Source organism: Papio anubis, chromosome 15 (genome assembly GCF_008728515.1).
Source record: "Papio anubis isolate 15944 chromosome 15, Panubis1.0, whole genome shotgun sequence".
Lineage (NCBI taxonomy): Eukaryota > Metazoa > Chordata > Mammalia > Primates > Cercopithecidae > Papio > Papio anubis.
The window spans coordinates 20,743,295-20,768,363 of record NC_044990.1 but is presented as its reverse complement, the minus strand read 5'-3'; the positions used below and the strand labels follow the sequence as shown (position 1 = coordinate 20,768,363).

The 25,069-nt window shown below is 36.2% G+C and overlaps 1 protein-coding gene across 4 annotated transcripts in view; it reads right to left on the bottom strand.

The window, feature by feature from the left end:
- Nucleotides 1-25,069, bottom strand: part of AKAP11 (A-kinase anchoring protein 11) — a 50,795-nt gene that overhangs the window by 8,394 nt on the left and 17,332 nt on the right. For 3 of the 4 annotated variants that reach the window (XM_003913816.5, XM_009191846.4, XM_009191845.4), the window contains exons 3-10: nucleotides 21,960-22,076; nucleotides 18,729-18,776; nucleotides 16,998-17,132; nucleotides 15,388-15,652; nucleotides 10,335-14,829; nucleotides 5,608-5,763; nucleotides 1,861-1,944; nucleotides 1,048-1,094 (exon numbers count right to left, since the gene is read on the bottom strand). In XM_003913816.5, the coding sequence (XP_003913865.2) occupies nucleotides 1,048-1,094; nucleotides 1,861-1,944; nucleotides 5,608-5,763; nucleotides 10,335-14,829; nucleotides 15,388-15,652; nucleotides 16,998-17,132; nucleotides 18,729-18,776; nucleotides 21,960-22,076 (5,347 nt within the window). The remainder of the gene's footprint in view (nucleotides 1-1,047; nucleotides 1,095-1,860; nucleotides 1,945-5,607; nucleotides 5,764-10,334; nucleotides 14,830-15,387; nucleotides 15,653-16,997; nucleotides 17,133-18,728; nucleotides 18,777-21,959; nucleotides 22,077-25,069) is intronic. The other variant, XM_009191847.4, reaches the window with a different exon arrangement.

The window sequence follows — 25,069 nt, the reverse complement described above, 5'->3', positions numbered from 1 at the left end:
AAATTAAGAAAAAATTAGACTTTTAGAAAAAAATTCAACAACCATCTGAATATAATGAAAACTCAGCTTCAAAGTAAAGTTTCTAAATTCACTCAGATGAATAAACTCAGATATTTTAACATATGAATTAAGGATTACAAACCATGATCCAAAACTGTGGCCAATGATATCTAGTACTGACATACTTGGAACTATGTTCATTAAGGAAGGATCTGAATATTTTCTTCAAATATGTATATGTGTGAGTGAAGCACTGGAACTGGGGGAGGGAAGAAGAATTACCTTAGAAATATCTTTTAAACAAGATAAGTAAAAATATTACTGACTCACCTAAGTTTGACATGAAACCCTAGTTCTACAAGTTACCAGTTTGGAAGGAAAATAATATGCCATAGTTAAAATAAATTATCTTATGAGTAAGAATTTTAGCTTTTATATTTTGAAAATAATTATGTGGAGAGATTATAATTAATTTATCTCAAATAATCAAATAATTCTCATGAAGTATTCCTTTCTTTTTTCTTTTTTTTTTCCTTTTTTTGAGTCAGAGTCTCTGGCTCTGTCACCCAGGCTGGAGTGCAGTGGCATGATCTCAGTTCACTGGAACCTCTGCCTCCCAGGTTCAAGCGAATCCTGTGCCTCAGCCTCTCGAATAGCTGGGATGACAGGCACCCACCACCATGCCCAGCTAATTTTTGTATTTTCAGTAGAGATGGGGTTTCACCATGTTGGCCAGGCCGGTCTTGAACTCCTGGCCTCAAGCAATCCACCCACCTCAGCCATCCAAAATGCTGGGAATATAGGCGTGAGCCACTGTGCCTGCCCAGTATTTCTTTACACCAATGACAATTTCATTAGTGTAGCAATCAAATAAAACTACTCAGCGAAGGATCTAAAAGTGGACAAACAAAATTAGTTCAAAAATACCCTGATTTATAATGTTTTACACAAATAACCTAGAGCCTATCTGACAAAAATGCATAAAGACTCTTCTAGGAAACCTTACACAAAAGACATGCCAACACTTTGAAAAACAAATCAAATTACCTTCTACTTCATCCTCATCCTCTTCATCTTTATCATCTGGTCCATCACTTATGAATAAAATAGCAGAAGTAGTTACAAAAAACACTTTAATTAATAATGGTATCAAAACAAATTCTTAAAAATGTGGTAATGAATGTTACAATATGACATGTGACATTTAGAAAGGGGAGAAATGACAATTAAAAAAGGAAGCTTTGCTTCTCACATCATTTCATGTTAAAATCTGAATTGCAAATGATCCCTAAAGTTATTAAAACCAAGAAATCCTACCTTACCATGATATATATAAGTGCCATGTAATTTCATAATATTATTCAATTTAAAATCATTTAAAGTTGAAATAGTCTACTAATTTAATGTAGCATTTGAATCTCACAAAATGCCAGGAATAATTTGTTAATGGTTTAGCTGATGCAATTTATATATTTTTTAATACAGTAAAAACCCTTTTTACTTATACTTTTCTTATACATAAAATAAAATCACATACAAAAAAAAAACATAACAAAAAAACCCAACAGAAATCCTGTAGGAAGCAAGCTCTTTTGAATGAAATAATTGGTAGAATGAAAAATAGCAAGCAGAGCAACACATGCATAACAGTGACACATTTTGCAAACAGATGTCAGTCATATCTTAGCATAGTTGAATTTTTTCATTAGATGTGAATTCATCAAGCAGAATCATGTCAAAATACAGGCGAAAAGCAGGTTGATATATACTGGCATTGTAACCCACATTCTTTGAAGAAAATGACATCATGCATTAGTGGTGACAGACTCATCAGTTTTTAAGTTTCTAGACTGGACCAACCTGTCTGATGTTGGAAAGGATAAATTGTCCTCATACAAATCTCCTTCTAAACCAAGACTGCTCCAGCTACTGCTGTTACCATTACTGCCAGAGGAAGAAAAGAACAGAGCTGAACTAGAAAATGAATAGTAGAAAAGACCTTTGTTTTCCTTGGAACAGCTTCTGTCCTTGATAACTGCAGATGTTCTGAAGCTGTCACAATGAAGGGGAACATCCAGAGTGGAGAGAGACCATCACTGCTACTCTAAACGGGGCCTGACAAGTTCAGAGATTTGGGAGTTTTTTCTTTGTTCTCAATAGATCATGAAAATTATCTAAACTTGTATTTTACAGATTAACAGAATGGCTTTTAGGACAGCAAATGAACGCATGAATTAATAAGTTTCACAGGAAAGTTAATGTCTTAAGACCAATCTTGAACTCTAATTTGTGAAATGCCAATACCTTTCAATTTGGATAAAGTTCAAAAAAAACAGGTTAACATTCTCTCAGGTCTTTAGATAGTGCAAAGCAGTGACAGGTTTGGGTGAGGGGATGTTGGGGGAGATGAGACGGAAGGCTCTAAGACATAGTCCCAAACAGACCTTTTCTAACTATTTGGGCAAAACATGTTTCAGATTTTAAAATACTATTATGTCAATGATCTTCGTTTCATATATTATGTATAATTCAGTATGCATAATTCACCTCCAAGTAGGTGGCAAATAACAAACATTTTCTTCAGAATACAGCTAGAATAGCCAAGACTAAATCAAGCATTACACTTGTCTAGTTGGTCAGTCACAAATACCACATACAGATAACGTCTTATACTACCTAATCCACTGAAGAAGAAAGCAACTATTTTCTAAAACTGCAGCAAAGCAATTTTTAAAAAAAGCAACCATGTTCAGAAATAAAATTAAATTCAAATTTTCAGATTAAAACCCTCAGCATGCAATTTAAAAATTCTAATCATTTCTAATTATTAAACATTAGTAAGCACATTAGTTGGCAGTGATAAGCAGCTATTTTTCCCAATATTAGGCTAGGCAATTATAAAAAGTAATATTTATACAAACCAAAATTTTGGTTCTAAAAAAGTAAACATAAAATCATTTCATGTACATCAGTAAATGCTGATATGGTTACCAAAAAAAGGTGATTACTTCAAGTTCTAAAAAACTTCCAAGCAATCTCAAATAATTTGCATAGTTATATTCACTCTAACATGATCAAACTGTCACAAATCATAATGTATTAGAGAGTAAAAATTAAAACTGAGCAGGGTCTTTTTAACATATGTTCAAACAAATATAGCTCTATTATAAAACTGTTCAAACCCATGTAGTTCATTGTCAGATAAACTAAAAATAAGAAAATATACAAATAAAGAATGGACAGACAGCTGTGAGCCAAGGAGAAAAAGAAAATTAGTCATCTCACTCTATTTCTATTAATAGAAAGATTATAGCAAAGAAAAAAATATATAAAATTTTACCCATCATAACGATTCTTCCACTTAATAATAAAAATCCATCACCTACCTATTACATAAATATTAAAACAAAAACAGCTAAACGAAGTAAAGACCAAAAATTCAAATTCTCTCTAATCTTATCCCCCTCCCTCTTTGTGCCTCCAAATGGGTATTTGAAGTCATTCTTCATAAAAAGCTACTTCTAACTAGATGACTGTATACATTTTTCATCTAACCAGGACACTTTTTTAAATGAAAGGCCTCACCATTAATAATTACAACAGAACAGCAGAAGTAAGCCAAACTATCCTAAGTGGGAAGTATGATCACCCTGTATTAACCCAACATTAAAAAAATTTAAGAGTTTTCCTGCTTCACTCTTGAAACACTACCCTGCTTCCATCATTTTCTTTTATGTCTTTTCATATTTCCTATGTCTAGCACAGGAGTACTCCAGCCAGTGGTATAAGTACTGCAGTGGTCCAGTACCTGCTTATCAAGCATGCAGATTCTCAGGACCCTCCACTGACTTCATAAATCTTCATCTCTGGAGGTGAGACCCTGGAAACTGTATATGCAACAAGCATACCACCAATCCTGGATGAGCCCCGCGATCTTTTTCTCTGTGCCAGAACCTTAATGCCATGCAGCATTACATTAAGTCACGTTACAACTGTGGTCAATGGAAACACAGGTCTTTTTCTGACAAAATGCCATTAAGCCAGGTTTGCTCCCCACTTAAGTTCAAATATTAATCATTAATTTTCTGAGCTTAAATGCATTTATCCATGTTAAACATAATTATTTTAACCTCAGCCTGATTTGGTCTTTTTAACCTTTGTTCTGTTCATGGGATTCTTTTTTCAGCCTGTGTTGAATCACCCACAAATGGGTATTCCACATCATTAATAAATAATGCTAAGGAGGACAGAACTAAGGACAGAAACTGGTAAGATGATTCCTTTTTTCTCATCAAATTAGATAACATTCAGCACAGAGTTGTTCAACTGACTACAAGTCCTCTTAATGCTGCTAGCCTCTACCCACACCTCAGTCTCCCATTTTAACGCCAGGATTTCCTGTCAACACGGTCAACCCCACTGAAATCCTAGAAGCCTGTGTTTCTCAAAATGAGAGAAGAAACTAAATTAGTATCCTTTTCTAGATAAAGTTATGGAAAATGGCCAAATCGTGATTTGTGACATTGCCCCCACTTGTTTCTACTAGTTTTAAACACTGTCTTTTTGGACCTAGATTTTAAAAAATATTGATGGTATATATAGTACCATAATAAACTATGAAATATATTTTACAAAATATTAATATTTCCAGGTTAATCCAAGCATCAAACAAAACTCTCCGAGATTAAGTGTTCTATCAGGTGAAAAGCCATTTCCTTTCCTTATGCTACCTCATTCCCTCTTCCAAGAGTCGCCTTCCCTCCCACACCTTGTTTGCCATTTCCAGGGGCTAAGTTCAACTGATGGTTCACAGGTCCTTTCCACACATGTCAGAAACTAGCAGTATGCTGAAAACCCTTTCCTCCCTCACGATTCCGCTACAAATGGTATCTATTATTTCTAGTTATCAGTTAATGTGGATAAAGAGTTATAGAATTTTATAGGTCAGAAAGGCCTTTAGGTAGAGGTTAAGACTGTAAGAAACAACTGTCTCATAATTAACAAAATATTTCAAACACCACTGTTATGAACAAAGTTAACTAAGAAAAGTTATATATGAGATAAGTGCCTTGTGCTACACAAAATCATATTTTTATAATGGCTTTGACTTATGTATTTTCAATCATTCAAGTATAAGTGTTCCAGGTCATTTTGTTCCTAACAGCAGGACAAGTAAAGACTCTCACCCCACCAAAAAGATACTATTTCAACTAGTATCAGGAAAATTATAGGGTTATTTTGATGCCTTTTACAGATAACTTTTTTCTTGTTCTTTAAAGAAAAAAAAGGACGCTTTTTAAAGTGAAAAAAAATATTTTCCTCAGAAGTTCATAAAAAGTTCGGGAGAAGCTTAAAAGGAATAAATTAAATGTATGCAATATTTTTTTCAAATCAACTACTGGCACACCCAAATAAAATTAGCTGGGCTACTTACTGTATTAAATAAGTATTAAAAACAATTAGAAATACATTGTGAATAATAAAATACATGTTGAAAGTAATAGTATATTTTCAAATTTAGAATTTTAAAATAATAATGTAAATTTATAGCTCACTTCTGAGATCTGAGGACCGAAATTACACAATTATATGCAAAAGTGTAATTACCTTTCACTGAGATGATGAAAACTGCTGCTTTCATCTTGGTGTTCATCTTCAAAACTTAAATTAGACCAGCTACCAGTGCTGTCATCACCAATACTGAGGTTCATCTGCTGGCTACCGACAGACTCGGCTGACTGAAAGTCTTCTATTTCTTTTGAACTAAAAAGAGGAAAAAAAGAAAAAAAAATCAAATTGAAAGCATCCCAGATACTGAACTTACAAGACTATCAATTTGATGATAAAGATGATAAAAACAAGAAATGGTATTCAGAGTCAGACCAGTGGCTCGTGTAATCCTTTATTTGAGTCTGCCAATAAAGAGACTGTAGGATAGAGTATTAATTTCAGAGATAACTGAGGTACCCACCAACAGCCATAACTTAGTTAATCTCCAGTGGATCTATCCCTAGGGCATTATTTCTCTAAATTCTATTCAAAGCAGTTCATTTTTCAACTGAGATACTACGGGGAGTACAAGTTCCTAAGTTTATCATCTACTTTGTAAAAGAGTACTTTTATTTATATTAAAGGAGTCTCTTTCTGGCTTTAAGAACAAAAAAGTAGTTCAAGAAATTCTAGTATTGTCAATCAAACCTGTATTCAAACTAATCAAATCTCTCCAAGATTTTGAGCACAGATTATATATGACCCCTTTCATTTTTCTCAATAAGAGGCATTTATACTTTTATTCCATCACCACAAGAAAGTCCATTCACTGCTCAACTATTTTAATTGCCCCACTTTATGCCCCATTTTATGTTCAACAAAGTAATCCAAAGTGATGTTTTCATAAAAAGAAAAAATGTCAGTCTTCTGATCAAAACCTTCCAATGGCTTCCCACCAATCCAAATAAGAGCCCAAATCCTTAAAACATACTGCCTGTCCCCTCTTATAACATCCATCTGAACTCCTACTGTTCTCCCTGGTCCACTCCTCCCACTTCAGCAACACAAGCCTCTCTGTTGTTTCCCAAACATGCACAGTCCCACCCCTATGCCTGGAAATCTGTTCTCTGTGACTCCCACATGACTTATTCTCACTTCGCCTTTGGTTTTTGGCTCAAATATTACTTTGCCAGTATTGCTTCCCCTGCTACCTATTCAAAACTGTAAACCAGCCCTAACGGCCACCGCCACTGTCACCACCGGCACTCTCTAATCCCTAACTCCCTACCTTGCTTTATTTTTCCCCCAAAGCACTTATCACTATGTGTCATACTATATATTTTACTTACCTATTGTCTTATTCCACTATAACATAAGCGCCAAGAGAATGCAGATTTTTGCCTATTTTACTTACTTCTGTATCACAGTGCTATCCCCAGAATAGCCCCTGAATTGCCCCCCATTTTTTCAGCTATTCTAATTTTGTAAGATACAGAATGATACTGAGCGTTTCAAGCATAGGCACATTATAGTTCTGAACCATAATAGATTATTACTACTTTGGTTTTTTTGAATACTGTTCCTAATATGTGCCACATTCTCATGGTTTTTGGCTGAAATGACCCAAAGGATGAGATCCAGAGAAGAGTTTTTAATGACCATGAGGTTATACTGGCTCGGAATGATAGCTCAGAATATAATCGTTTTGTTGGCTAAAAATGCACTACCAGCCAGGCACGTGGCTCATGCTTGTAAACTCAGCACTTTGGGAAGCTAGGGCGGGATGACTGCTTGAGCTCAGGAGTTCAAGATCAGCCTGAGCAACATAGTGAGATCTCATCTCTACAAACAACGAAACAACAAACAAAAATAAATAAAAATGTACTATCACATAATTTCTCACTTGCATTCACACGCCACTTCTCTGTTCATTATAGTTTGTGAAATATTTATGGTCATGTTCATGAATCAAACAAAAAAGGGACATCAAGTGAAAAAGCCCAAATAATACCCCTAAAGAATAATCCATCTGAATGAATCTCTTTTCAAGCTTGAAAGACAAATTTAACTTTAGAAATAAAAAATGTTAAACAGTAAACTCTACACACTAGAGTCAACTTCCCTTAGTCAGTACTTACAGAACCCTAGCACAACTATTAAAAAGAGAAGCAGGAAAAGAATTATTCCAGCCTTAATAAAAAGCTGAAAGTGGGCAGCACTAGCTTACAAGGAAGAACTTTACGGGCCTATCTACTCACCCAACTCTAAGAAGGAAAAGTGGAAATTACTGAGAAAACCAATGAGAAAGGCATTTGCTAGCCCCTGAGAGTGATGTCTGAAAAACTTCAGAGGACAGTCTCTTTTCCTCCCGTGAGGCTGGGAGGAAAGGGGGATGGGGCCATAGGGCAGAGAGGACTGGACTGAGAAGTAAAAAGTAAAATAGCCTGAAGCAACCTGTAAGAGGAAAATTCTTTCAATTGTTAAAAGGCCTTATTACCTATTCATGAGAATATTTATTAACCATTTATTATGTTTATCATCATACTAGGAATTGGTATGTAGTGAACAAGAAAATGTGGATCTAGGACAGAGGTTCACAACTGTTTTCTATAAGGGGCATGATATGGTTTGGCTCTGTGTCCCCACGCAAATCGCATCTCAAATTGTAACCCCCAGGGAGGGACCTGGTGGGAGGTGATTGGATCAGGAGGGCAGCCTCCTCCATGCTGTTGTCATGACCGTGAGGGAATTCTCATGAGAGCTGATGGTTTTAAGTGTCTGGCAGCTCCCCCCTCTCTCTCCTGCTGCCTTGTGAAGAAGGTACTTGCTTCCTCTTTGCCTTGTGCCATGACTGTAAGTCTCCCGAGGTTTTCCCAGTCATGCAGAACTGTGAGTCAATTAAACCTCCTTTGTTTATAAATTACTCAGTCCCAGGGAGTATCTTTATAGCAGTGTGAAAATGAACTAATACAGGTCAGATAGGAAGTACATAGGTACTGCTGGTCATACAGCCTCTGTCCCAACTACTCAACTCTGCCATTATAGCACAAAGGCAGCCACAGAAATATGTAATTGAATGAGCATGGTTGTGTCCCAATAAAACTTTATTTATAAATACTGAAATTTGAATTTCATATAATTTCCACGTCACAAAATATCATTTGATTTTTTTTCAACCATTAAAAAAAAACCACATGAAATCTGTTCGTAGCTTGCAATCCATACAAAAACCACCAGTAGGCCACATTTGGCCCACAGACTGTAGTTTGCCAACCCCTGGTCTAGTAGAAAGAAGGCTGCCTGATTAGGGCAAATAGAGACCTCTCCTAATTCACCAGAAACCTACAGCATCTCTCATCTCAAGTAGATGCTATGAAGCAACTGGATTCAAGAATCCTGGTCAAGCTGGATCTCCCTATTTTAAGATGGATAAGAAAAGAGGCAGACCATGTCATGGCTTTGACAGAAGCTACTCAAAAATCTGGAATATCATGTGACTCAATTAAATTCCACCTCAACTTAAAGCATTTTCTCTTTCCAGCAGGACTTACAAATATCATCCTATCAACTAATAACACAAGTTGGTCCTGATATCTTCTCAGGGACAAAGAAGGTTTAAAGTGAAAAACTCTAAGTTGTTATTAAAGAATCACTGAGCATGGCTGGGTACAGTGGCTCACGCCTGTGATCCCAGCACTTTGGGAAGCTGAAGTGGGCAGATCACCTGAGGTCAGGAGTTCGAGACCAGCCTGGCCAACTTGGTGAAACCCTGTCTCTACTAAAAATATAAAAATGAGCTGGGCGTGGTGGTGGGTGACTGTAATCTCAGCTACTAGGGAGGCTGAGGCACAAGAATCGCTTGAACCTGGGAGGCAAAGGTTGCAGTGAGCTGAGATTGTGCCACTACACTCCAGCCTGGGCAACAAGTGTGAGACTCCATCTCAAAAAAAAAAGAATCACTAAGCACAAGAGATAACTACTGAAAACAGGACACTGTAGGACTACCAGAAAGAACTGTCCCCTTAGATTGTGAACTAATCAAGAGAAATGGTGTAAGTACGTAAAGAATTTTCGCTTTCTTCCTCAGAGCAGTTTGATTAAACCATGGTCTTTATAAGAAAACTTACCCTTGTGAATGAAGAAAGGTATACAAAAATTTAGTCTCAGAATAGTAAATTAATATGGTAACATTCTACATTTACTATAGGATAGTCCCCCCTTATCCCTGGGGGATATGATCTAAGATACCCAGTGGACGTCTGAAACTGCAGATAGCATCAAGCCCTGTACATACCAGGTTTGTGGATCTGATAACTGAGATACCTTCTAAGTGACTAACAGGTGAACAGCACATGCAGTGTGGATAAACTGGACAAAGGGGTCATTCACATCCCGAGACGGTGTGAGATTTCATCATGCTACTCAGAACATGCAACTTAAAACTTATGAATCGTTCATTTCTGGAATTTTCCATTTAATATTTTCAGATTGAGGAAAGCAAAATTGAGAATAAGGGGGGACTACTATATAAAATTCTCTAGCTATTTATTTAATTCAACTTTACCTACTTCATAGTTCTATGAACTTGGATAAGGTGATTATTTTCTCCAACTCTCATTTTCCAGCTCTGTAAATGGATAACACCTTCCCTCAAAAGGGATCGGGGACCAAAATATATAAAAGTCATGTGTAGGATGTGAAACAATACATAAATGCAATAGGGAAAAGTTTTGTTTATGTAGGGTTAAAAATAATCATTCCTTTATGAGCAGGACCTAAGACATATAGGATCACATTTAACTTTTTCATTTATCATTAACAACCAAAGGAAATGTGAAACTTACCTGCTAACAACATGCCCAACATTTGTGACAGCTGCTGTCATGATTTCTGTGGCAAGGCTTTCAGCAAAGCTGGCACCCTCCTGTCCGATCCCACTGTCGGCTGCCAGGCTGACACTGCTCACCTCTTGCTCAGCTTTTTCAATGGCTTCAGCAACTATCTTCTCAGCAAGCACTGCCTTCTTATCAAGATTAACATGAATCTGAGGGACACTGAGATGAAAAATCCTAGATTTCTGATAGTGGCTGCTAAATTTTGGATTAGAAGCTGGCTTACTACTGGCGAGAGAACCCTGTCTGAAAAAGTTCTGAGATGAATTTCCAGTGCAATTGTGGAGTTCTTTAAGGTCACAATATCTGCAAGCTTGACTTGTAAGAGGTGACAACTTTTCTGCATAAGTGACCCTGTCTGCTGATTTTGTGGTCTCAGACACTCGTAACACTGTAGATCCTAGAGTTAGCTCTAGAGTGTCATCCACTACTTTTTTGGCATACTGTTCTACAGCTTGAACAATATTGTCTCCACAACCATATCCATTTAAACTGCCAGTGCTGTGGTAAAATCTGTGACTTGGCGAGGAAGGCTGAAGAGACTTAGGCAATTCTGGCTTAACATGACACTCTTTATCTCCTTCACATCCGGATTTTTCGAACAAGCAAGAATCTGTTGAGGATTTTGGTAGGCCAACTAGAGAGGCTGTCAGCTCTTCTTTAGCATCTTTTGTTATGCTGTGAACGAAAGAGGCTGAAAAACTATACAGTTCAGGGCACTCATTTCTACATGGATCCAGGGTCCTTTCGCAAGTTTGATTTTTACAAAAGTAATCTTCATTTCTTTTACTTTGTCTTTTTTTGTCTGCTTCTTGGTGGTGCTCTTTATTTGAAAACATTAACAGTTCGTTTGTTTTCACTTGTGAACTTGGCACAGGGAACATTCTTGAATTGCACTGCACTTTGGTTGTCTTAGCTGCTTCCTGTAATCCTGATTTAACAGATCGGTAGGCAAGTCTATTGGCATACTGATCCATTATCAACTCAATATTACCACCTTCTTGTTTTAGTATCTGAATAATGTGACCTGCATATTCATCTGTCACACTTTCACAGCTGGGATACTTATACGTCAGACCTGACATACAAGAACTTGGTGGTAATGAAAGAATAAACGGATCCACTTCTCTTGGGTGTGCTACAGCCTCTATATCCAACTTCTCTTCTACTTTATAATCTTGGTCACCATCAGCATAACATCTGTTCTTCTTTTGCTTGAAAAGCATACAACTTCGAACTTTTGCTATTTTCTCAGCTTCTGTAATGACTTCTGCTGCCAGATCACCTGCAAAACTGCACAATGTTTTCAAATTTTCATCTGAGGGGTTTAAGAAAGTAGGTGACACACTTCTTTGACTTTGCACATTTAAGCAAGGGCTTTTAACCTTGGGTTCTTGAATTATTTTATTATCTAAATGGGAAGCTGCCATTTCAGTGGCAAGAGAAAGGATGTGTGTAGCTAATGCTTCTGCAAACTGAACCTTCTTCCCTGAGTGCTCTGACTTCACATCCACTTCAGGGAGCTCTCCATTTTCACTACTCTCAACTTCTTCAGAAAGAGATCGCATGAGTTTCAACATGAACTCTTCTTTTTCTATAGTATTTTGTTCATTCTCAGACAAACTACCAACAGATGAGTTGTGTGGAGTAGAAGGTGGTGTAGCAGGTGCAAACTCTTTGGCTAATTCTCCTTTGAGCTTTTTTGTTAATTTCTTGATATCCCATTCAGAACTAGCCTGGGATGGTACTAGAGGAGTTGATGGAGGAGTATCAGGTATTACATTTCCGTCTCTGACTTTCTGTTTATCTTCCACATGCAAACCATCTACACAGGTAAGTGCTGTAGATGAGAAAGTATGTGAATGAGGAAAGGGGTTTTCCTGTCCAAAAGACAAAGACTCAAGTGATGTATTATTCAAGTTATGCTTTTTCAGTGGTTGATCCTTAGCAGGTTCCTTCAAGTCAGATTTCTGACCTGTCACAGCTGGACAAGATGGTAGTGTCTCTAGGGAGGATCCATGAACCATAGAAACTTTACATTCTGGAACACAATCCTTTCCAGCTGAAAGTGAGCAGTGAGTTAAGTGATTGTGAGAGTCAGGAAATTTGGGAGACTTTTCTGGTGTCAACTGTGATTCTTCTCCAGAAACAGGCAAGCTTTCCTTGTATACTGCATTTTTATCTATATTTGGGATCATTGATTTGCTCTTATCTATGGAATGTTTAATAATAGATTTAGATAACTGGTCAGCAAACATGTCCTTATTGCTACTAGCTTCACTGCATTGCAGCACTGCCTGACCACAGTGGGAAAATGGAGGGGTTTTCCCCTTTATTGATTTAGTTAAATAATCTGTACGTTCATCAACCATTTTTGTAACTTCCAATGATGTCATTGACTCTAAAGTTTCATTTACTATCGTATGCACCATTGCTGCAGAAAAGTTGCTAATAATTGCAGGATCACTTGGTAATTTTGAGGAACTCTGCATTTCAAGATCATTAGTTGGTTTAAAATCATTCTGGTTACCTGGATTGTGTTCTGAAGGTAAACAAATATTTCTGAGACAAGCTGCTTTTTCTTCTCTGTTTTTTGTGGCAATATGCACTTGGGTAGAATCACCACTTGAATTACTATCATCAGATGACAGATGAGCCTTTGCCTGACATGCAGTAGATGAAATATGATATGGGAGAAGGGCACTTCCTGCCAAGGGCACTGGTATAGAAGTAACAATTCCAGAAGTACAAAACAAGGCCTGCTGCACTGTGTATTCCTTTTTATATTCCTGCACTGGTTTTGTCACCATAATTGCTTGATTGTGAAAAGAAGGGGAAAACGTGACAGCCTGTGTTGATGGCACTACACTTTCTGCACTCACATACTTGATATTATCCGTAGAGACACTAACTGCTGCCTTTGTTGTAAAGGTCACATCAACTTGTGATAGCTCAATGAACGCTTCCTGTATTACAGATTCAGACAAATCTTTTGCATATGACTTCACTACTTTGTCTTCAAAGTCAAATGACCCACACCGTGGAGATGCAGGCGTTTGAGGATACGAAAACTGACACACTTCCATGATGCCTTCAAAAACAAGCTCTTCAGCAAGATCTGCAGCAAACCTAGCAACTGTGTTTGTGAATATCTGCTTCTTTACATACTGTAAATCTTTTAAGGCATTTGATAAAGCTTCACTCACCAAAAAGTTAGCCAGGCCACTAATGGCACGTTCTTTTAGTGAAAATGCACGCTGCCTTCTCAGCTCATTAAATGCCATCTGAAAAACAGATGATGTCAATTTGATGGCTAAGTGGCACAACGCATTGGTACATGAAGAGACTCCTTTCTGTAAGTCTTTAAACGCACTGCCAAAACTTTTTTCCACAAGATCTGCTGCAAATTTTTGAATGCTATCTTTAATCATTAAGGATTTATTTTTAGATTTATTTTTTTGATCAAGGTTTCCATGCTTAAAAGTTACAGTTTTATTTTCTCCATGTTTAATACTGATAATATTTGATAGGGCATTAGTGTGCTGAGTACGAAGAACTGAGCCTAGTACTTCACATGATACGTTATTTGCATAATCTTCATAGGTGTAATAAATAGAATCAAGATTTTCGTGAATCCTATCTCCACCAATATCTGTTTGGCAAACACATTCAGCTGGAGTACAGCCTCCAAGAGGACTAAAAGCAGAGGATCGAATAGGACTAAACAAACCACTATCTTCCCCCGAGGCCTTCACTGGGCGAGGAGAATCCGGAGCATCACACAGGTTACCATATGGAGATTCCGGTTTACGAGGAGTTGGCTTTCTAACATTAGCTGGGAGAGCTGGACGATCAAACTTGAATTTTTGAGGATTCATACATGATTTTCCATGTTTGTGCCCTTTCTTCTGTGATGACTTCCCTATGACAGGATCTTTATTAAACAGGTAAGTCTCTAAAGTTTGTTCTAGTTCATCAAACTGATCAAAACTATCAAAAAATTCACTTACTTCTGAGTCTGAATCCTCTATATCATCTTTCATCACAGGAATTTTAGGCAGCTCAAGTTTTGCTTTTAAGCTTTTTTGATATCCCTCTTCATCCAAGAAAATAACAGGACTTGGACTTGAACATTCTGATTCAGATGAGTAGGCAGGAGAAGACGAAAAAAATGTTTTCTGTAAATCACTCTCTTTATCTGAAGCATTAGATGACCTATAGAAACTCCTTTGGGTCCAAGGCTCTGAAATGGATGTTGTGACTGAAGTTTTCACAGAAGGTAGTTCTTTAGGTCCCAGGACATTCACTGAGGAAGTTGAGGGTTTAGCCAATGACTTCTGCTGTCCAGAGCTAATGAGAATCTTTAAATCATGGGTTTCTAAATGATGACCAGTAACTGTCTGGGAAGCAGCATCACACCGGTTCCTTAGCGCAGTAACGTTCATTCCTATAGGAAAAGAATGAAATGGTGCCATTATTCTTGAAAAAACTTTTTGGAAATTAATTTATATCCATGGAATAAACTGACTTTAAACATATAATATTTATGTGTTTCTAAACTATGTTGTTTAACAGAAAGATTCACCCAAGTAACATTTGAAAGTAAATATACTTTTTATAAAATAATTTCAGTTTACTCTATGTCTAGGGCTACCTGGTCTATGGGATGTTCTGCATGCTGTCACGCATGTTAGACAAATCACTGTGGAGACTCTCCCAGCTAACTCTTCCAAAATTTGAACCTAGGAATGTTTCAGACACTTGATGTAATCACTGCGTGAACAGCACCAACTAAATAAAACCTGAAATAAGCAAAACTGAAAACCAGATTACAGTGAACTTAAAAATCATAAGGAATTTCCTCAGGTAATCAGAAAAAAAGTTAAAAGGTTTAAATTGAATCAAATCTCAACATAAATTTCAATTGAACAAGTCTGCCTTAAAATTTTCAGAACTGAAAAATTTTAATTCCCTATTTTAGGAAAAAGTCTAATGGAAAACAAACCATCATTATACGGCTTTGAAGTCTCTTCCTCTTCTAAGTGCTCAAAAGCAGTGACAAAGTCATCCTCTATGGATGACACAGACTGGTTAGTATCATCATCATCTTCATCAGTGGTCTCAAGTTGGTGCTTCTGATGCAAGAATGTGTCCAAGGTGTACCTTATACCAGTAGCATATTTACTTAGGAGACTAAAGATAAAATCAATCCTAAGTTTTGGCGATGTAGGTGACACTCTCATGACACAAAGCATTCCAGAAGGATGGCTCTTGGGAAACATAAAAGATAATAAAAACAATTTTAATTTCAAATACAAAACATCATGAAGTAAAGCATAGATATAAGACAATCTCAGAGGAAAAACAAACAAGAAATTCATGCATCCTGAAAAGCTCCTTCGTTTTATGTTTATTTCTTTATTCTTTTTCTACATTTTTCACTTTCCAGTCTTTTCTCCCATCTTCTTTTATCCAGGTATTCAAATTCTACCTAGTCTCCTGAAATGTTATAAAACTTACTATCTATCCATTCCTTTGAGCAATTCTGTTTTCCTGTATTACTGTACATTCCTGTGATTCTCCTGAATCATTCACCTGTCTCACTAACTGTATTACAAACTGTTTGGGGGCAGCAACCAAGTTCTATTTTCTTTTATTTTCAATCCCATTTTCCTGTAGTTTCAAGTATGATGCTATCTTCCTTCCTATCACAATTTTTAAAAGTCCACTCCTTTTATTTAAATTTCCCTAGTATTACAACTTACAATGTTTATAGCTTTAAAAATACAAGTCACCAGCTTTTCCCCCTCATACTATTTTTTCAAGTAAATACTGATGAAATGATTTATTCAAAAAAACTAGAAATCAAATATAATAGCTTATCACCTCTTATAACCTAGCCAATAAAGCAAAGTAAATATGAATAAAGAACATAATTAAGGAAATGAGGCAAGCAGTTCTAGTTTTATTGGCAGACCTTATAAAGAACACAGCAGTTTTTTTAAAACGAAAGTAAGTAATCCAAATTTTAAACTTTCTGGTTCAATTGTATATGTCTTACCTCTTAGAATGCAAAGCATTTTCTCTGATGCATTATCAACAAAATCATACTTGGTAAAGAACTAAATGCTGAATATTATAAAACTAACCACCTATAAGAAATGGTAACATTTTTATTTATAAAGAACACATCAGATGTCCACTTTACATGGAATTTTTTAAACCAGAAAATGAACTTAAGTACATTCTCTAAAACATATAGCATAACGTGTATAAATCTGAAATTGGCCATAATAGGGAAAAGTCACTATAGCTTATACAAAGGTATACGTAATTCAAGAAATCCGAAAATAATAAATTTTCAGAAAAAAATAGCATGTACTTGCATACCATCTACGGAACTTCACAGCTGCAAAATATAAGATAAGATCAAAATTACTGTATCCTTCAGGGATGTCAATGCTTCATGAGTTAGATTTCTTATGAATCATATTTTCTGGAGACACCATTTAAAAAAAATAAATGTCATCCAAGCATTTAAAAGTTTAATCATCTTTATCAAATATAGTAAAATTTGCCCTAAAAATCTCATTAGAAATTATCTACAAAAGTTACCTGATTTAGAGGATCACTGCTTATATCTGATGGTTTATTTATATTCTTCATACAAATAATTTCGTTTTCATTTAGACTGCAGAAGTGGAGTGAATTCAGAAGATCTGGAAGTTCCAAAGAAACTGCAGCTAAATCCTAATTTAAAATAATAACAGTAAGTAACACTGTACAGTTGTTAAGGTTCCTATAAGGTGGACCCTATCCAAAAATTGTAAGGTCTACTGGCTAGGAAATTTCCTGGTTCATAACAGTTAACATCTATAGTTTATCATTCACAGATAATTTTTCAAAAATTCAAAAATAAAATATACTAAAATTATTATTATTATTATTATTTTTTTGAGACAGAGTCTCGCTCTGTTTCCCAGGCTGGAGTGCAGTGGCGTGATCTCGGCTCACTGCAACCTCCACCTCCCAGGTTCATGCCATTCTCCTGCCTCAGCCTCCCAACTAGCTGGGACTACAGGCGCCTGCCACCACACCCGGCTAATTTTTTGTATTTTTAGTAGAGATGGGGTTTCACTGTGTTAACCAGGATGGTCTCGATCTCCTGACCTCGTGATCCGCCCACCTCAGCCTCCCAAAGTGCTGGGATTACAGGTGTGAGCCATCGCACCCGGCCAAAACATACTAAAATTATTAAATACTGGCTATCCCTGTAGCCTTTAAAATGTATTGATATCAAGCTATAAAAAATTTTACAGGGTACTTAACACATCCATGGCAATTAAGCATTTAATAGTTTTTAGTAATGTCAACGTATAGGTCTTACTTAACTTTATGAAATTTTTTTCATACAAAATTTTTGGCTAGAGAATGTACATCCTAAAAACTTGTTTTTAACCCTGTACAATATAATCCGTTTTTCTGTCTTTCCTCTCCAAGGTATTGTATTAGACTTTAACTGATAATTTTAATGAAGATTAAAGGAAAAGAAAATTGCTTTTATTTCTTCTTCCTGTTTGCCCTTTATACACAAATATTTTACCCAGCTAAAGAATTATTAAAGTCTTTGACCCTTTGTAAAGTACTTTCCTTTATAAACATGGTTATATCAATAACTCTTACAGGAGGAGAAGAACATTAAAGAAATATCTTGGAATATTTCTCTTTCCAGCTATATATGTTCTCAGGAATATATCCTCTCTTGTTCCTTCTGTCCAAATTATTTCCTTCAAGCAAGGCCACAATCAAAACATACAGCAGAGTTTTTGTCCATAATCACCTGATATGCATTATTCAGAAAGAACTAAAAAATGTTGTTTCCTCCTCTAGGAGGAGACACTTTATTGCCACAAAAGGAAATACGTAGAAATCACAAATTTTTAAGCAGCAGCATGAGGGAAAAAGAAAAGCATGCCTATCACATCTACAGGAACTTCAACCACTGTTTATGTAACTGTGAAGCTTTCCTTTGCTGATCCCAATCTCGAACATCAGTCCCTCTGTTAATAACTGCCTAAATCAAACAGGCTACAGTTTTGCATTGGCTAATTTTTACAAACCTTACCTTTTAAATTTAACTCAATCTTAATGAAAATGTTTACTATTAAGGTCAAAATTATGAAAGCCATCAAAATAAACAAACAAGTCATACATTCTATATTATACACAGAATGGAGAAGTCAACCTGCAGTTTGCAACCTTCTCAGATAAATTACTTTTGTGGTCAAACCTAAAGCTGATTTCCATGACAAGAATACTCAGTAAAAATGCTAAAATTGACCATACCTGTACATGAGTGGCATCTGTCTCTTCATTAAAACCCAGAAATGTGACCTGAGTAAAGAACAAATAAACCTCCATTAATTTGAATTTTTAAATCTTTCAGGCTGGTGACAGAGCTGAGAAACAGGAAAAAACCGACAAAGCATTAAAATGTTGTCTGCCTTGAAAAGGATTTTTTTCAAAGATGACCCAAAAATATTTTTCACCAAAGACTGGGCTCCAAAATGCAGTTCTTGAACCTCATCCGTATATCCCTCAGTAGCAAGTTCAATCAATTCTAACCCCAAAACATATTTCAAATACATCCACTTCTCTCCATTCCCTGGCCACCCTTCTCACCTACATTAGTACAATCCTCTCCTACCTGGTCCTATTACCAAGCCACTTCCCTATCCAAACTCTTCCATGCTTCCCGGGGCAAAATCCTAAGTGGGGTTACCTAATGCCTTCAACCTTCTACCATTTTCACTTACACACGAGCCCCCTTTCTAGGTCTGGAACACGCCCTGTACATTCCTAAGGACTTCATGGTTGTGCCCTCAATCTGGATCTCTCTTCCTTGGATGATTACATGCCTGGCTTCTCCTCATTCTTCAACTTTCGATGCAAGTGTCACCTCCTCAGAGAGGCCTTCCCTGGGTAGACCCCTGAGGCTACTTCTTCATTGACTCTGTGATACCACCATTTATTTCCTTCAATATCCTGACATAGAGATTACTCTGCAGAAGTTTATATAAACAGACTTTCTGAAGAATATCTGATGCATGAAGAACTGTCACATTATTAAAAAAGGACAAGTCACAGAAAAATTACTTACAGCACGTATACAATTTCAACCTTATTTTTAAAAACATATGCATGGAAAATAATACTGGAAGGTAATACACCAGAGTAAAAGCACTGATTAACTCTGGATGATGGAGCTATTTTTTTCCCACTCTTTTCCCCTCTGCATTTTTTCCCTAAGTCGTAAGATCAATGATAGTCATTTTCTTTGTTCTAATTTGAGTATTTCTTATTTTTCTACAAAGAATACATACTGGCCAGGTGCAGTGGCTCATGTCTGTAATCCCAGCACTTTGGGAGGCTGAGGTGGATGGATCACTTGAGGTCAGGAGTTCAAGACCAGCCTGGCCAACGTGGTGAAACCTCGTCTCCACTAAAAATACAAAAAATTAGCCAGGCATGGTGGTGCATGCCTATAGTCCCAGCTAATCGGGAGGCTGAGACAGGAGAATCACTTGAACCCTGGAGGTGGAGGTTGCAATGAGCCAAAATCACGCCACTGCACTCCAACCTGGGCAACAGAGCAAGACTATGTCTCAAAAAAAGAAAAGAAAAAAAACATACTACTTTTAGAACCTGAAAAAGTGTTATTTTTTACATTTATACTCTCTATGTATTTGGCATTACAGTAAGACATTTTTTCCATTTGAAGACAGTGTAGTACACTGTCCACTAAGCAACCGCTGTGGCTAAAAAATATACAATACTTAAATGACAGCAATATTAATAATCAATTCTCAAGAATGTGGGGAAAATAGTATAGTCAGAATACATAGCAACACTGAATATATTTTCGATCTATTTCTGATGATTCAGAAGCAAGTCAGAATCTTAAATTACTCTGAGATCTTTATTCTGATTAATTATGGCTCTTACTTCACGTAAGAGTTACGGTTAATTTCTAGGCATCTAGGTAAACTGTTAACCTCTAGGAGCCTGTCTCCTTATCTATAAAACGTAAGGCAATATAACTTCCCTCTCATAGTTGTGAGGTTAACTAGATAATGTAGAGGAAAGTACCTAGCACATTACAGGCACTCAATAACAGATAGGCAAATAACTAACTGCCTTCCTTTATTTGAAAAGATACTCAGAGATTTGCACACCCTAAAGTGGGACAGAAATTCCACCTATTCTTTCAAGTTTCCTTTACTGAATACAAAACAGAAAATAAGCTGGCATAGGGTTTTGAAGATGCCAGGGGAGTTTTATATTTCCCATTGGTCTAGAAAGGCCTCACCAGGGAATGTGGGCTTGGAAAAGCAATGCGACCTATCTGAGCTAGAAAACTGCTGGAAAGCAGGACACAGGACATCATTTCATAGAAGATGAGCGTACGTATTAGGCCTGTTATGTTCTGTCACTGTTTATTTGGAAACAACCAACTAGATTAAGAGTGGTTTGGTTTTGCTAAAGTAAAATGAAAAAGGTTAGCAAAGAAAGTAATAGTGAAATTAAGCTGACACAAAAAGAAGAGGATGAGGCAGCAGAACACTACAGGCCTAAAACATATGCTCATCTTCCTATGAAATGACATCAAATAGAGAATTTCTCAAGGAGTATTAAAGAAAATCATCCACCTAAAACAGAATACATACAGTCCCCAACTTATGATGGTTGGACTTGTGATTTTTCAGCTTTACAATGGATTTATAAGGTCTTAAATGCATTTTCAACTTAGAATATTTTTGATGAACAGTGGATTTATCAGGATGTAACTCGATCATAAGTCCAGGAGCATCTATCCATAACCACGATTTTATTAGAACCCTCATTTCAAAATAAAATGTTTTAACTTCAAATATTCATCAGTTGTGAGCTGCAATGACCTAATATATCTCATATTTGGTAACAAATGTGATGATGAAGTATGGATATATTATAGAAAAGGATCTTACTCCTTTTATAGCAATAAATTCAAACAAAGATTTGAAACACTGTAGCAGAGAAATAGGCGAGCAAGGTATATTATCTTATCCTCAAGTAATAGAGTAAATGTCTTAATTTCAAATATAAATTTATCACTACTTTTTCATTTTTAATCAAAGCACTGAATTTAAACAGTCAAGAAAATACCCCAAAAAATCAACATAAGAAACATGCATTTGTTTTATATTTCAGAGTAGAAAAATTCATATTAAAGTACCAGTTACTGAATATAGTAGGCATCATCTAATACAATGTTATACATCCAATTAGTACTTTGCATAGAATTAAATGTGCTCGTTTGTTTGAGTTCATTGTCAATTAATAAAATTATTTTAGCCAGTATTTAAAACAGGTACTTCTTTTTTTTCCCCCTTTCCCACCCATATAACAGGTACTTCTGATACATGTAACAACATATAGAGATTTTAGGCATTTTAAAAATAGATTAGAGTCCTACAGAGATGCATGAAAATACACTGTGCATTATTAGGAAAGGGTTTAGAAAGTAATATGTTAAACCTCAGTTAAATTGGCATGTTCATCCTGCTGTAAACAGTCCTCTGCTGTTACACTGCATAGTTCCTTCTCACTCTGCAATAAAGACTTTACAGACTGGAACACATCTTCACTGAAGCTCTGCAGGGGAAAGAAAACAAAGATACTTTAAATTCATTTAATTCTAAGACAAGGGTAAGAGATCCTGGAGGTGTTTTAGATAGTCACTCATTCTCTAACTAATACTCACTGGCACCTTTTGATACTGGATGCAGAACTCAATTCCACTGAGAAGCTCCATTCAGCTGAAAAGGCAGAGTTTCACATGCCCAAAACACATACATATACTAGAGCCTGGGCATTCAACTCACTAGAAGATCATGTGAATCTCACACCAGGTTCACTTACTCTTACCTTACACTAAAACTTAACAAACTGCATATCTGATTTCCAAGTCACTGGTAGAACAGAAGCAACAATTCATATGATTGAATGAGATGATGTGGGAGCTGTAGTAAGGTGCACAACAGTGATTACTCCCTTAACAACAGTGATTAAATGGAAATCTTTAGTCTAAGAGAAGAGGTAAAAATATGTACTCAAAAAATTTATGACAAAAAGCTGTGCTGTTACATTTGAATCTGACCTGTCATTACAAATTCATAATTCTTTGAATACACGTACTACCTTTTTCCATTGAAAAGTCTTACAAACAATGACCTTCAGTAGCAATGAGCATACTCAGCACCCAGCTTTTGGTCTCTAAATATCTATCACCAATAAAAAGAACTAGAGTTCCCTGGGGAAATAGCTGGTTCCAGGTCTGAGGCTGAGAACGTATGAAGCGAGCCTGAAACATCTAACTGAGCCAGAATGCAAGGAAATGCTCAAAGACTAACAGGATCATTTCAAAAAAATACAGAAGCCAGCTTGAAAGAATTCCCACCGGCCAAATATGGTACAACTTCAAATCAAGAAGAATGAAAATGGTAATGAATTATGACTACTGTATTAAAAAAAATCTGTGAGTCCATTAAAAGAGAAAACGTCAGAGGAGCTCTTCTTTACCTAAAAATGCTGACTAGTATAGACAGAATGACAAATTTAGAAAACCCCATTTGTAAATTCCCAATGCAATTACTGATTTAGGAAAGGATTATCCACGTATCCTCAATCTACTGTATTAAAAGCTGGGGAAAAGGACACTCATACTGTCTCAGAGGATCACCTTATAGTTTATTAAGTGTATTAATCATAAAGAGATTATGTGCATTTATATTGGAGATATCTGGTGGTTATTATCTTAACCACCTAGTGAAGCCTAACATCAACAATATGGACTTCAGATCTGACAGGAATGAACACATCATCACCTTTCAGATGTTCTGTTGAACCTAATTACGGGGAAAAACATATGAACCCAAATATGAAAATATTCTACAACACAACTGGCCTAGACTCTTCGGAAGATTTGCTGCATGAAAAAAGAATTTAGACTATTGGAATGGTCTAGAATGGGGAAAACCCAAAACAATACCCAAATACAGTGTGTGAACCTTGACTGCATCCTAGAAGAGAAGCAAGCAGCAAATTACAAGGCTACCTGAGACACAGGGAAATCTGTGTTTGGAATGCATGCTAGATGATGTTACTGAATTAACGATTTTCGAAGAGATGAAGTAAAATAATGTCTGCAGTCTACTCTCATACAACTGCAAAAGGGAAAAAGTGTGTGTGTGTGTGTGTGTGTGTGTGTGTACACAGAGAGAGAGAGAGGGTATGGCAAAATGTTAACCGAGGGTGAATCTGAGTGAAGAATGTATGAGGTGTTCATTCTACTAGGTTTTTTTTAACCAACTTTTCTGTGGGCTTGAAAATATTCAATATTTTAAATAATTTTGTTTTCCTTAACGAATGGGGATTTTCACACTAATTTAGAAACAGGAAATCAAAACAGGAAAAAATATGTGAAATCTGAACGTGAACTGTCAATATAAACTCATGACACTGTAAGTGCAAAGGCAACTCTTAGTATCCAGATCTTGGTTTTTAAGTACTATTCAGGGTTCTTTAAAAAAAAAAAAAAGCCAATTTCAGGTCTGAGGAAGGTAAAGTAGGTGAAATTGGGTCGTCCTGTACCAAAAGGATACGACCAGAAAGTGAAAAAGCAATCAAAGTTATGAGCCTGAGACAAAAGGATATAGGCATCTACTCGGAGGGGCTCTTAGGTATCAATTTTGGAACAATTTGAGCAACTTAAATAGATGAATGAATGACTATAAAGAAATAAAAGGTTATAAAATATAGAACTGCAAAAATCCATGAGTTCAGAGCATTACAAACAAATTAGTGAATGAATGTGGGGAAATAAACTCACTTGCTACCATTGGTGCTAACTACGATGCCCTGTCATTAATCTGAAAACTGGTATTTAAAGGACATTTGACCTGCCTCTATAGGAGATATTACATAGTTCATCTAAGGTGAATGAGGGAAGCTTTTCTTTAAGAATACCAGCTAATAAACATGAAAGGAATGGTAGAATTAGGAAAATCACCATTTTGCAACTCCTATGAAATAATGAATTCAGGAAAGGGTAATCAAGGGATGCCAAAAACATTAGCTCAATATTTGTTGGGAAAAAAAGGATATTTGCACACAGCCAAGTATCATCATAGATTATCTGCTAACCAAAAAACAGAAAATGTACTTTTACAATGAACAATTCTAGCAGGGTTATCACCTTAGTCAACTCATCAATCACAGCATCACTGATCATGGGAAAACCTGAAATTCTGTCCTCACATTACCCTATAAAGTATTCTTGCCATAAATGCTTAATCTGCTCCAATTAAACCTTTAAACATAACTTCTACTTTACACGAAATATACAACGGAGAGGATCAAATTAAATAGCAATATGAGAAAACAACCAGACAAATCCAGATGTGGAACATGGTACAAGAAAACTAGCGTGGCCTATTCAAGATGTCAGAATTGAATATAATGAGGAAAAAAAAAAAAGGAAAAATTCTTTCAAACCAAAAGAAATGCTAAGAGACTAAGAGACAAAGAGACAAAGAGTCTAAGAGACAAAGAGAATAAGAGGCTAGACTGGATCCAAACAGGGGCGG